We start from the raw sequence: 13496 nt of genomic DNA, 5'->3' as shown, positions 1-13496 counted from the left end.
TCCCCACTCATCACCCAGGAGGCTGCGGTCACAAGAAAAGCCCCTGGTGGATGCATTTGAGAAACATGGCATTGGAGTCAGTAGAAGTATTTCCACTCACTTCAATGAGCTTTGAATAAGGCACTAGGTCTTTCTTCCCAAGCAGGGAACTACACGTAGCCTTGATACTCAAGCTATCAAGAAAAAAAATAGTAAAATCATTCAAGTGGATCACATTACACTGTATTTCTACGTAAGGATGAGGCGGATGAACAAGCGCTAAGTTGTTCTTGGAAATTCACCTTCTTTCCACTCTGAAATTCAAATAAATGCCTCATGGCACTCTTGATACCTTGAGACAGGGAAAATTAGGATTCCTACCAAGCCATCTTTACAAATCGTTGTTTTCAGATCTCCCTCTTAAAATAAATCAACAGGGCCCACAGCCATCAAAGCCTATGGTAGACCTCTCGCATTTGTCCAAAGAGCTACCGAGTCTCATATCACCCGTCAGGGTTCCTTCCCACTCTGAACTCTAGGATACAGATGTGGGGACCTGCATGAAAGACCCCCTAAGCTTATTCTTACTAGCTTAGGTTAAAAACTTCCCCAAGGTACAAACTTTGCCTTGTCCTTGAACAGTATGCTGCCACCACCAAGCGTTTTAAACAAAGAACAGGGAAAGAGCGCACTTGGAGATGTCTTCCACCAAAATATCCCCCCAAGCCCTACACCCCCTTTCCTGGGGAAGGCTTGATAAGAATCCTCACCAATTGGTACAGGTGAACACAGACCCCCTTGGATTTTAAGAACAATGAAAAATCAATCAGGTTCTTAAAAGAAGAATTTTAATTAAAGAAAAGGTAAAAGAATCACCTCTGTAAAATCAGGATGGAAAATACTTTACAGGGTATTCAGATTCAAAACACAGAGGATCCCCCTCTGGGCAAAACCTTAAAGTTACAGAAAATAGGAATAAACCTCCCTCTTTAACACAGGGAAAACTCACATAAAACAAAAGAAACTAATCCGCCTTGCCTGGCTTACCTATACTGGTTGCAATATTGGAGACTTAGATTAGGATGGGTTGGAGAAGATGGATTTTTGTCTGGCCTCTCTCAGTCCCAAGCAAGAACAACCACGTAAAACAAAGAGCACAAACAAAACCTTCCCCCACCAACCTAGATTTGAAAGTATCTTGTCCCCTTATTGGTCCTTTGGGTCAGATGCCAGCCAGGTTAGCTGAGCTTCTTTACCCTTTACAGGTTACAGGATGTTACCTCTGGCCAGGAGGGATTTTATAGCACTGTATACAGAAAGGTGGTTTCCCTTCCCTTTATATTTATGACAACCCCTAATTCCTGATCCCTAGTTCAAAGATGAACTGCAAATCAAATAGCTATTTTGATTTTGTCCTTTAAGGCTTCTTTATGATATGAAGACTTCTTCATTCATTTTTTAATATAAAGAACAAGACGAAATTAAAAGTAGCAGGTTCTGATCTCTGCTTCTGTGTGTCAGCAAGATCTTTGGAGCGAAAAAGATCAGGGATGTTGTGTCAGACTAAAACTCAAGACATTAAAGTTGGAAAGAGTCATTATACCCCAAGCAAGAGCAATTTCATGATCTAACCACCATGAACATTAGAGTCCAAACTAGACCACTTCCCCAGTATTGCTTTCCATGGTTTGCAGTATAACCACCTATGGTTATGCCAGTGAAAGGAATGACTAAACATTATTCAGATTTCACTATGTTAGGAACTATAAAAAAACTATGATATCAAATGAAGTGAAAAATCAGAGTTCTTGGCTTCACAGTCCGGTATTTTCAACATCCTTCAGTAACGCCCTTCTGACCTCCCTTAAATGTTTTAAAAACTTTTGTCCTGAAAACAAATGAAAAAATTACTCTATTTATTATTCCAGGTGGAAAGCAACCATGAGTTATCTGATACCACCTCTGCTAGTACAATCTTATTCCTAAGAATGAAATGCTCTAGCTAAGTATAACTTTGGAAGAGGTTTCTGACTAGATAAGGGATACATATTAACTTTATACTTGTGCCCAGTGGAAAAGAGAGAACTAGATTACAAGACACGAATTCTGTAAAGTTTGCTAGCTAAAGTTTAATGTCGCCTCTTAGGAAATCACCTACATTCTATGTGGTTAGCTAGGATTAAAATCGGATAAACACTTTTTGGGGTTTAAAAAGCAAGCTTCTTCCACAATCTTTGTATTCTTGTTGAGTGTGCAACCACCAGTCTGAAGCATATTCTTAATGCTAATTTGGCTTTCGCAGTGGAAAAAACAGACCATATATGATGTCATTAGCAATGTAGTAAAAACAAAACAGAGATGTTAAAAAAAAAAAAAAAAGCCGTAAAAAGTAACATGTCAAAATACAGCGAAGAATGGCATCTGAAATGTGAAGTTGTCACAGCTACCAAACAGTATCCTGAATCTAACACATTTTCTAACTCAGGTAAACAATATTTTAGTCATCACATTGCGATTCATTGTTTTCACTGTAGATGTCAGTCGCAAATTTCCTTAATTAAACCATGTACAACTGCTCTATTTACTTGCTGGTGTCAGTATTTTTTTTGTTATGATTGCAATAACATATCCAGTCTCTCTCCTGCTGAGAAATTTTCCTCTGAGCTAAAACCTGGCACAAATACTGAATGCAACAATGCTTTATTTTTTTCCTTCCCAACTTGTAATAGCAGTACAGTTTTCAGTGTGCAGACTAGTTCAAAGGTACCCTTTGCTACCACTTATCTGAACATTATCAAAAAATATTGGTAAAGGTGCATGCAGTGAACTGTACCTCATACTCGCCACATTCAGAAGGTGTATCCTTGTGTATAGCCATCTGATACTTGGCAAATAAAGTAGCTGACTGGCTGAAGGATGATTTGAACTGTGGGTCTTCAAAGGAGACAGGTACTAACCTCACCTTCAGAGCAAGGAAAATACAAGCAAAATATTTAAATGCATCTTATCAGATTATATGCTCCTGAAGGTAAGGCTAGTGGAAGATCTCCTCAAAGCAATTTCAAAGCCGCAGCCATTAGCATCATATCTTAAATGGGGTAAGGCAAGTATACCCCATAACCTGAAAGGAGTGTGATATTAAAGTATTACAGATATTTTAAATTAGATTTTATATAAGGCTGTCATACTGCAAGTACTAATTTATTCTGCCCTCTTATCCTTGGGTAATACAAACAGAACAAAATAACAGACATTTTATTTTGACTGCATAGTTCAGAGTGTGTTTGAAAGTCTTCTTTTCAGAGGCACATCCCTAATACTTGCTGCCTAAGTTCCCCTCCCACCCCTGCCCCAGTTTTTGCTTTGCTTCACAGAGAAATAATATACCAGGCAAGTTTAACTATTACATGAGGTCCATTCATTGTGTGAAATAGTGACAACATGTAATTTAGCTAGAATGTATTGTTTTCTTTTAAACTGTTTTAAACTGTAAGTAGCAAAGAGCTTTATACGAACTCCAGTAAAAGCTCAACAGGCAATTTTTGCATGTGATAATTATTGCACACACATTTTGGTTCATATTATGCTTGCCTTCCTCATGTAAAGACTCACATCTAAGTCAATGAAACTCTACTTCAGGATTTACCCCTCTGAAATGCTGAATATGTATATGGTGGTCCTCATATTAGTATCTAAGTGCCTCCAATGGTCCACCTCTCCTACTCCCCTATGGCTTTCCTGTATAGTTCTTCCAAATGTTCTGAATCATGCCCATGATTTCTTCATTTTTTTGTCTGCAATAAAGTTTAAATATTTGTGGCACCTACAGTAAGATACCAAAAAACAGCTTGCACTTCCAGGATGTTGGTTTGGTTTAATTCACTATTCCCTTGATTTTACATGCTTCCATTAGAGTTACATGTATATAATGGATATAAAGTCCACATTTGTTTCTCACAGAATCCATCCAAGACCTATGAAATGGAGGGGAAGTTGAGGTTTTGCATAAAATTATACTTGGCCTTCTGACCTGACTTATGGTTGGTTTATCAGGTGGGTCCTTGTGAATAGCCATCTGGTAACGTTTATAGACCTGGTAAGATTCCTGAAATGTGGCTTTGAACTGGCAACTTGGTGGAGATGATCTCACTACCCTCACCTTCAGAAGAAGTTAAAGACAGATTCATTATTGCAATATCACATAATTACATACATAAATAAAAGCTGATGAAAGATATCACAATCAGAGAAATTCTGACTTTCAGCAAAACAGATCACACTTAAAAGTCTAATTAATAAATCAGGCTTCAACCTTTCAATTTTTTTCAGGTGTGTGTTAGCTAAAAAATTCTACCATGTAACAGATAAATAAAGAAGGTTTTCTTTTATTCTCAGTGCATGAAACTTGAGTTTTTCTAAGTATTAATTTTAAGGTAATTAAGCCCTTATATTAGAAATATACAAATATTGTTCAAAAAAACTAATAAGCCAATGAGTGAAATGCAAGACACTAACTGATCTCCATAATTTAAAAATGTGTTTTTACTGCAATCTCACATCATGCTGAAAAAATGCTAGATGCACTTAAGTCTTGGAAGTCTGAACTCTATACATTTTGGAGGAAGTTCACTACTGTGGTGATGACAGGAGAACAGTTAGACCTTTTCCTAATTAAAAGGAAAAGAAGAGAGGAATCATACAATCACAGAAATCATAAAAATGTAGGACTGGAAGGGACCTGGACAGGTCCTCTAGTCTAGTTCTCTACACCAAAGCAGGATTAAATATTATCTAGACCATGGGTTCTCAACCATTTTTCTTTCTGAGGCCAACCCATAGCCCAGTTGTGCTACAACAACTGTTTTTCTACATATAAAAGCCAGGGCTGATGTTATGGGGTAACAAGCAGGGCAATTGCTCGGGCTTCAGCTTTCCACCCTGGGCCCCAGCAAGTCTAACACTAGCCTTGCTTGATGGACCACCTGAAACCTGCTCGCAGCCCAGCCCACCTTCCCTCCCCCCTGAGAACCGCTGACCTAGACCACCCCAATTAGTGTTTGCCTAACCTTTTCTTAAAAGCTTCCAATGATGGAAATTCCACATCCTCCCTAGGTAATTTGTTCCTGTGCTTACTACCCTTACAGTTAAGAAGGTTTCCTAATGTCTAACCGAAATCTCCCTTGCTGCAATTTAAGCCCATTACTTCTTGTCCTGTCCTGTCCTCATTTTGTTGCTCTCCTCTGGACTTTGTCCAATTTGTCCACATTTTTCCCCAACTGTGGTTCCCAGAACTGGACACAGTACTATAGCTGAGGCCTTATCAGTGCTGAGTGGAAGAATTACTTCTCTTATCTTACTTCGAAACATGCCTGCAAAAACATCCCAGAATGATATTCGCTTTTTTTGCAACAGTATTACATTGTTAACTCATATTTAGTTTGTGGTCCCCATTATAACCCCAGCTCCTTTTCTCCAGTACTCTTTCCTAGGTAATCATTTCTCATTTTCTGTTCCCATTTCCTACCTGTTAGTTGCCTCAGGAATCGTAATTTACTATAGAGTTACAACAGCAGGCATCCGCATGACCAATGAAAAGTAATAACTGGAAATTTTAGTTTATAGTGAAAATGGTTGCTTCCTAGATTAAAAAAAGTAATATCATATAGACAACCTCATCTTCATCCCGTATCTTCAGACATATTTAAGGCTGTATTCAATATCAAGGACAGCTTGGAAACAATATAATTTCCAGTTCTGGGGAGGTTCTGCTGTTGCCTATAAAATCCACCATGACCCATGAAAACTCATGGAATCACTCTTCGACAGTTGTGCTGACTCCCTCCTGCAAATCCTCCTAAACTCTTGGCCCCCTTCCAAAAGCCTGGTATCTTCTGGTCAACTATCCCTCCTTCCTTCTTAATACATAAGTTCTCTCCTACTCTCCTGTAACTTAACTGTACCAGAAAACCTGGAAGAATGAGCCAGGCCTGTGGGGTTTTTCTTTATTTTTTTATTATTATTATTATTTAGGCTGTACAAATCAAGCCATTATTTTCCACCACTGGTGATCTTTTCAACCTATTAGCACAAAAGCACTATATTTCTCAACTTCAGTCAATATTATGAACACTACTGCCCCTGGTGGTCAATAAATACCAGGCTCTAGTTTATAGAAGAGGCAAGAAAGTCTTCAATAAACTATTCTCTGTCTCATATTCCAGGAACGTTTGTCCAATTTAAAAATAAACAAAAAGCTTAGAAAGTTCTCAAAACTCAGACTTGCCAGCCAGTAGCCAGTATATTACTAAATTCTTTTGTAACTCATTTAACAGACAACTAAATGTATTGACTGCCATTAAGAAAAAAATTATAGATGCAAAGCTTGATGACCTGCTATAAATCATTTCAGACATACGTTTATAGGAAAGAGTTTTGTACTATGCCTTTTCAATTCAGTTGTAAGAACAGGTTTTATTTTCCTATTAGGTTCATCATCATAGACAGTTAAATATGTATATGCTTTAGAAATTTACATTGCATTTTTCTCTCCATAACACTCAACTAATTCTAATTCTTTCATTTGTAAACTGATTTTATACACCATGATTCACAGTATTTTGTTAAATGTAGGATTCTCAGCAGTAAGAGCCCATGATTGTAAGAGTCAGAGTGCCCTCTAGAGGCCAAGCAAGGCTCACCTTTGTTTTCTCATTCATAAGATTTCAAGGGGAAATTTTTAAACAATAGCTAGGCAATTTATGAGCACACGGTCCTAAATAATTTAGGTACTTTTGAAAATCTCCCTGATAATGTATATTTTATAGCAAAATATATTTTCAAAAGCTGACAAATTAAGCGCTGGAAATGTAAATAGTATTTATCATTGCTCCAGTGCTTTTATTTTAAAAGTGAGCCTTTTCCACTTCAGATGTTTTCACTAGTCTTTTCTTTGAAAGTTGCTTCTAACGGTAGAAATGATTTCTCTTATGTATGTGCATAAAAATAAATCAATAGCAATGTAACTGACAATACCTCTAACTGATGTGCGGCATCATCAGGTAAGGAGACAAAAATGAAGTCTTCAATGGACTTAGGTTGATTCGCTTTAGATTTAGAGTTTTGAGAGTGTAAAACCTGAGGCTCCACTTGACTTGGAGAGCCTTCAAGTGTGTGTGTCTGGTTCTGAAGAAGCTTGTGCAATTTTCTTTCCTTCCGAATGGCCTTAGCTTTTCGACAGGGCGGCTTGCTCAAATCAGCCCCTTTTCCTAGACGGACATAAAGAATTAAACAACAAGGTTATATCACATATAGCTATTACATGAAAGGTGGGACAGAAGAGAGTTGGTTACAAAAAATACTTTTACAAAAGATATAATTTTTTTAATAGCATGATGTTATTTAGCATTTACACAGCACTCTTTTCCACGTTCAAAACATTTTGCAGCCATTAGCTAGGATCCCACATGCCTTAAGGCAAGCCAGACCTAAACTGCAGCAAGATCATTCCTTTCATGGCATCTGATATGGCAAACTAAAAATCCTATGGTAGCTTCCCTTAAATTAAAATTTGAGATTTTTAAATGAATTAAACAAAAATACAATCATTACGGTAGCCCTCATTCATTTTGACATTAAATTCAATTTTACATTGTACCCTGAACTCAGTTTTCAATATGCTGCATATTTTTGTCTAAATGAATAGCTGTATCATATAAATTATACAGGATTTTAGCTGCTGAGTAGGAAATGGGATGTTTGGCATGGAAGTCAGTTTGAAATCAGAGATAAACACAGTAGGTGGGTGTTTCAGCTAAAATGCTCAGCCAATAAAACAGTTGGTTTCAGAATTAATGCTCCACTGAGACAAATGGGCAGAGCTACTGTTTCATGCTTTCTACAGACTTAGGAGGATAATCTAGTTATACTCATTCATTCACATTTTTATGCTTACATTCACAACCACAAGGACTAAAATACCCTATTTATTTTAAATGAAAGCTTAAATTCTGTAGCAAAATTATAAATGATGGATTTAGTGGTGGAAGAAGTGCAAAATAAACAAGGCCCCGACAATAGCCCCATGATGCAAATATCATTCCCTGTTTCGAGATGGAGAAACTGAGGTAAATAGTTAAAGGTCTTGGCCTAGACCTTAAGTCAGTTTCAGAGTCAAGGATACAAATCAAGACCTCCCAATTCCCGACACACACTGTGCTTAAATCACTACCACATCTATCCACAAACAAAGGCCAGCTCCTATTTAGTTGCATTGTGTAAAGCAGTCCTATATCCAAGCAATTAAAAGGATCACCTTGAGGCACTGGAAGGACCTGTCACCACCAACAGCGAATTGATATATTGCATTAGCAACGCAGAGGGCAACCTGACAGAATCATGCACAGGACGCAAAGTAGAATGGATTTATTTCACACAGCCTGAAAACCCTTTGCTACATATATATAGTCATTGCCAATAGCTCTAATATGCAGAGCAGAGAAGAATTAAAGGCCAGATAAGTGTGTAGTCTGAAATACGACCTAGCTTTCCTACTTTTAAAAAGGTTTAAATAACTATATTGCCACCCCATCATCATCAGTATTTTGAATGTGCATATTTTTATGTCGGCTCTTATTGGTTACTTCTTATGGTTGGTTCTGAAATATTTTTTTTTTTTTTTAAAGAAGACAAATGTATAAGAGGAACATGTATGGGAAAGAGTCATTAGTGATAGCTTAAAGATTATCGGACCATATATAATTTAACACAAGTGAGAAAAGACTATATGGTGCTTCACTATTACAAACTGATCACTAATACTGAGTAAAATTTTCAGAAGTGCATAACTGACTTTGGAGTTTAATTCTCATTTTCAGAAGTGGCTGACTTAAAAATGACTTTCAATGGGACTTACAAAGCTCTTAAGTGCCCTAATCACTTTGAGAATGAGACTTCAATGTTCTTCAAAATGTTACTGTCTGAATATATTTCTATAACTCTAAATTATGAAAACAAGAACTGTACAACAGTATGTATAATTTCACAGTATTTTCTCATATTTCCATTTCTAGCATTTCCATTTATTTCAGAAGCAAATAAATATTCCAAATATCAGTCTTATCTTATTTAAGTCACATTAGAAACAGTATACTGTATAGAAGACACTTGGTACAATATTTTACAACAGGTCTCTCTAGAAAATACAGCATTTTGGTATTCTAGTATTTATGTAATTTACAAGATCTGAAAAAACCACCAGCCACTCCCCCTTCCATTTTATTAAAATTATTTTCTTATTTAGCAAATGAAAATAGCACATCAGCTGTAATATATATTATACTGCTTTAAAACAAGTTAATATATTCTTGGCTTTGTTGTAAAAATCTCACTTACTGTATTTTTAGACATATTATATTTAAATTCAGGGTTTTTTTTTACTTACCGAAGAAACGTCTAATACTATATGCTTTACAAACAGTGAGCTTTTCTTTTAAAAAATAATCAAAACTTTTAAAATTTTCCAACCATACACAGGCTTTGTGCCTGTAAAAACACTTGAAGTAAGACTCATATTGGAGTACCGATGTCAAATAGTTAAAATGGAAAAATCTCACACCTATTAATTACGCCTTTAAGAAAGCATATTCATTTTTAGACCTTTGATAGAATGCAGAACATCACATGTATTCATGCAAGTCACGGTTATTAATTCAAAGAGTGTATTCTTAGATTTCACTGGACCCATCATGCTGCAGGAAACGCACCAACACATTGCTTATAATAATTAAAACTCTCCTGATATTTACTGAGATGGGGTAATGTAATTTTTCTCCTGCTTTTCACTAAAAAGGTATTAAAGTATTTCAGTACTTAAAAATCAATATTTGCTATATTAATCATTGTTTAAAGCAGCTAATTTATGACTAGACTCACTGAATTCCTGTTCACCTTCAAATTCTGTGGCTTTCTTTCCCAATGACACCTTTTCTAAACATTCAGATATGTCACTTTCCTATCTCGCATGAAGCTGAACTAAATGTCTGAGTTTAAATAAACTATAACAGGCCTATTTCCATTTCTAGTATGAGACACAATCATTTAAATTTATGCATACTCCTCTGATCCAGAGGTACAACGGGTGCACTTGGTAAAATCATATATATGGAATGATGCACAGAAACAAATGAAGAGAAAGTCTCCCTTTGCAGAAATGGCCCTGCTGGAAAGAAAAACCAGAAAAATGCTTGAGTCCTGACCCCTTATTAGAATTTTGCTGATTTTCATGGTTGACAGAGAGTCTAAAACCAGTAGCTACATGCTACAGATAAACAGTCTTTCATGAACAAATGTTGAATGTACATAAATTAAGGCAATACAACTTATAATTTTCCCTTTTGTTCATTAAAAAATAATGGGTGCTGAATACTTCCATAACCTAAAGGTTTAAGAATTAACTCACTACTCTGTACCCAAGCTCTACAGATCTGGTACAATGATAAACAGGGCTGGTCAAAAAATTTCCATTAAGTCGCGTTATTGTTTTATTGTGGGTGGTAGTAGTAGTTGTGTTGTTATGGTTTTTGATAAAGTCCCATTACGTATACTGGAGAAAACATCAGACTTAGAAAAAGATAATTGGAGAAAATATTCCAGTCTTCTAAATCTGTTATTTTCTTTACTTAGCTTCATTGGCCAAGATATTGAATCTTTCAAAAGTGACTGATCCTTCAAGTCAGCAGTAATATTTTGGCCTTGGTCCAAGACTAAAATCTGTAGTCTCATTTCGCTTGCTTTTATACAACAAAATGAACTCAGAACGTAAGGAACTGTAATCTTCCATTTTATCATTCATTTTATAAGTATCATATTGACAATGATGCAAAAGCTATCAATGTTAGAACACAAGATATGGGGAATATCAAGAGTTGGAAAATTAACATTGATTTCATCCAGTTCGAAAAAAGGACAGCTATTTCCTATGCTTTCCTCATAAGAGCACTTAAACAAACAAAATGTTTAACAAAACATCCTTAAATAAGTTGTATATAGGATTGGTTAAAGAATTGTTTTACAATATGTTAGGATTGATTAGAAAATTGTTTAGTAATATTTTAGTAAAATGATTGGTTAAGGGAAAGCTAAGCAAGACTCAAGTTGCACTATATTAACTGTGGTACAAAAGGAAGTTCTTGGAAACCAATTCCAGGACAGCCCCAAGATCATAGCTGGCAGCCCTCAACACCCTGCCAATGACACCATGCACAAGCTGGAGTCCCCCAGATGACCTGTTCTTGACTGGCCATCAAGAAAAGTTCATCTGCCTTATTGGGAGTGGTGAGTATTGTAGGTTTAGCGTGTGTATTGTTTTGGTGATTGTTAATAAATAGAGCTTAAGTAGGATATTACTGTGTAAGGCTCTTTCACTGGTAAAAGATGTTCTAAACCTGCAAAAGATTAAGCCCTGAGTCCACAGGGAATAGGTCCTGAGCCCACAGAGGAGTAGAGCCTGGAGCCCTTGGAGGAGTAAAGTTAGGTGCCTAATCTAATGCTACTTAACCAGGTAATAAAGTTACACCTGTCCAATATCAGGTACATCAAGACTCAACACTGTGCGGAACCAGAGATGGACGGGCTAATGTCTTGACACACACAGGCTTTGCTCTCCAAGGTGCGATACCTGGTGCAGAGGCTCTAGCACAACCAGGGCTCTTCAGGGGAAGCTCAATACAGGGGTAACTGGGTAACATTTTATGGACTGCTATTCAAGAGGACAGGCTAGATAATCTAATGGTCCTTTCTGACCTTTAAATGTGTGAATAAATCTGTGGTGATGTTGCCTCAGCTCTACTAGAATACAAGGAAGCACCTAGGGAAGATATGGGGAGGAGGAGGGAGACAAGAGGAAGACACAGACGAGATATCACAGAGGAGCAGGTGATCTACCCATGGTCACCCACCCCTAAGTTAGTCTTTTCACCAGCAAACCTGTTTCATCAGACCGGGGTGGGGTGGGGGGGGGTGCCTCAGGAGCAGAGGTACCATACTGCATTCCTGAGGTAGCTTCTTCCAGTGGCAAGCCTGCCATGATTCACCAGAAGGGTTCTAGTCTAATGGACTTGAGCAGTGACCACTACAGGTGGGAGGGTGAAGACTTCCCAAGGACCTTGGGAAGAGGCACGACTGGCCAATAAGCAGGAGGTTGTAACTGCTACACCCCAACACCACTCCTGCTCTCTTCCTCTGCAATTCCGGCCAATGCAATGAAAAGAATGTAAGTGATCATCCTTATTGTTCAGTTAACTAACATTTTTGTTTAGGAGAATAATACTTTTCATCTAGAGATCTCAAAGCACTCGACAAAGATAAGTAAGCATCATTATACCCATTTGACAGATTGGGAAACCACAAAGATTGTGACTTGCCCAAGGTCCTAGAAGAAATCAGCAGAAGAGTTTAAAATTTTCATGATACTCTTGAAGAGTTTTTTGAGCATCTAGCCTGTCCTCAGCATCTGTTTAATCTCACATTTCTGCTGTAAATTACACAAACAATATATTAGCAAAGGAATAAATACATTGGTTTAACTTTTTTTTATATAAATATTCAAACCTTTTTTCCTTATGAAAATATGCAGAAACAGACCACTTATTCTGTAGGACAATGACCTGTTTATGTAATGAGGTTTTTATTTCTACATAAACAAATTTTATCATGGAAAACGTCAACTTTTTTCCAAGGCAAAAACTAAACATCTCTCAATCTGGAAAGTTTTAAACTAGAAGTAACCTTTAACACTTACTACATCTAAAACATTGCAGGTATACTGAATAAGATTTGGGTGTGTTTGTAACTCACTTTTATATTTTATTTAAAGCCTTCCAAAAAGGAAAAGGACAACACTGGAAATTTCTGTTTCTAAAATATGTGCTTAATTTTGAAATAATGAATACAAACAATACATTTCAAACTTTCTCTGCATCTATATTGTTTAAAAAGTGTCACACAATGTTATTCTTCACACAAATTGAGGACTCTACCTCGACTTTAAAACAAGGCAATTTATACTAATCTTTACTCATGGCTGCCATCTGCTGTCAATTTCCATGCAACCAATGAAGTGAGCTGTAGCTCACGAAAGCTTATGCTCAAATAAATGTGTTAGTCTCTAAGGTGCCACCAGTACTCCTTTTCAATTTCCATTTAGTTTGCATTCAAGGTCTAGGAAAACAGTTTACATAGTTAATGGCAAAGCTTTGTCTTTTTAACAGTTTGTTTGTTTTGTTTTTTGGTAAAAATGTCCACAAGGGGGTAGAAAAGTATTTAACTTTTTAAAAAATGTAATCGCCATATTCTAACAAGCCTTTAGAAATCTGGGACCAGATTTACGGAAGTGCCCAACAAGCAGCTTTCCCAATGCTCTTGCTGTGTACTTTTACAAGAAGTCTGGCTCTTTCATTTAGGTGCTTAAATGGATATTGTGTTGTTGAAAATCTGTCACTCGCTGGGTGAGCCTTTGCTAG

General features: G+C 36.8%; 1 protein-coding gene across 8 annotated transcripts in view; it reads right to left on the bottom strand.

Annotated features, from left to right (window-relative positions):
* The window catches only part of ATE1 (arginyltransferase 1), a 183975-nt gene that overhangs the window by 157037 nt on the left and 13442 nt on the right, over positions 1–13496 (bottom strand). For 5 of the 8 annotated variants that reach the window (XM_073354189.1, XM_073354191.1, XM_073354192.1 and 2 more), the window contains exons 6-7: positions 7012–7244; positions 2813–2941 (exon numbers count right to left, since the gene is read on the bottom strand). In XM_073354189.1, coding sequence (XP_073210290.1) covers positions 2813–2941; positions 7012–7244 — 362 coding nt within the window. Of the gene's footprint in view, positions 1–2812; positions 2942–4009; positions 4139–7011; positions 7245–13496 lie in introns of all 8 variants that reach the window. The other 3 variants (XM_073354188.1, XM_073354194.1, XM_073354193.1) reach the window with 2 other exon arrangements.

Source organism: Lepidochelys kempii, chromosome 7 (assembly GCF_965140265.1).
Source record: "Lepidochelys kempii isolate rLepKem1 chromosome 7, rLepKem1.hap2, whole genome shotgun sequence".
NCBI lineage: Eukaryota > Metazoa > Chordata > Testudines > Cheloniidae > Lepidochelys > Lepidochelys kempii.
The sequence above is the reverse complement of the archived record's forward strand: the minus strand, read 5'-3'. Positions and strand labels throughout refer to the sequence as shown.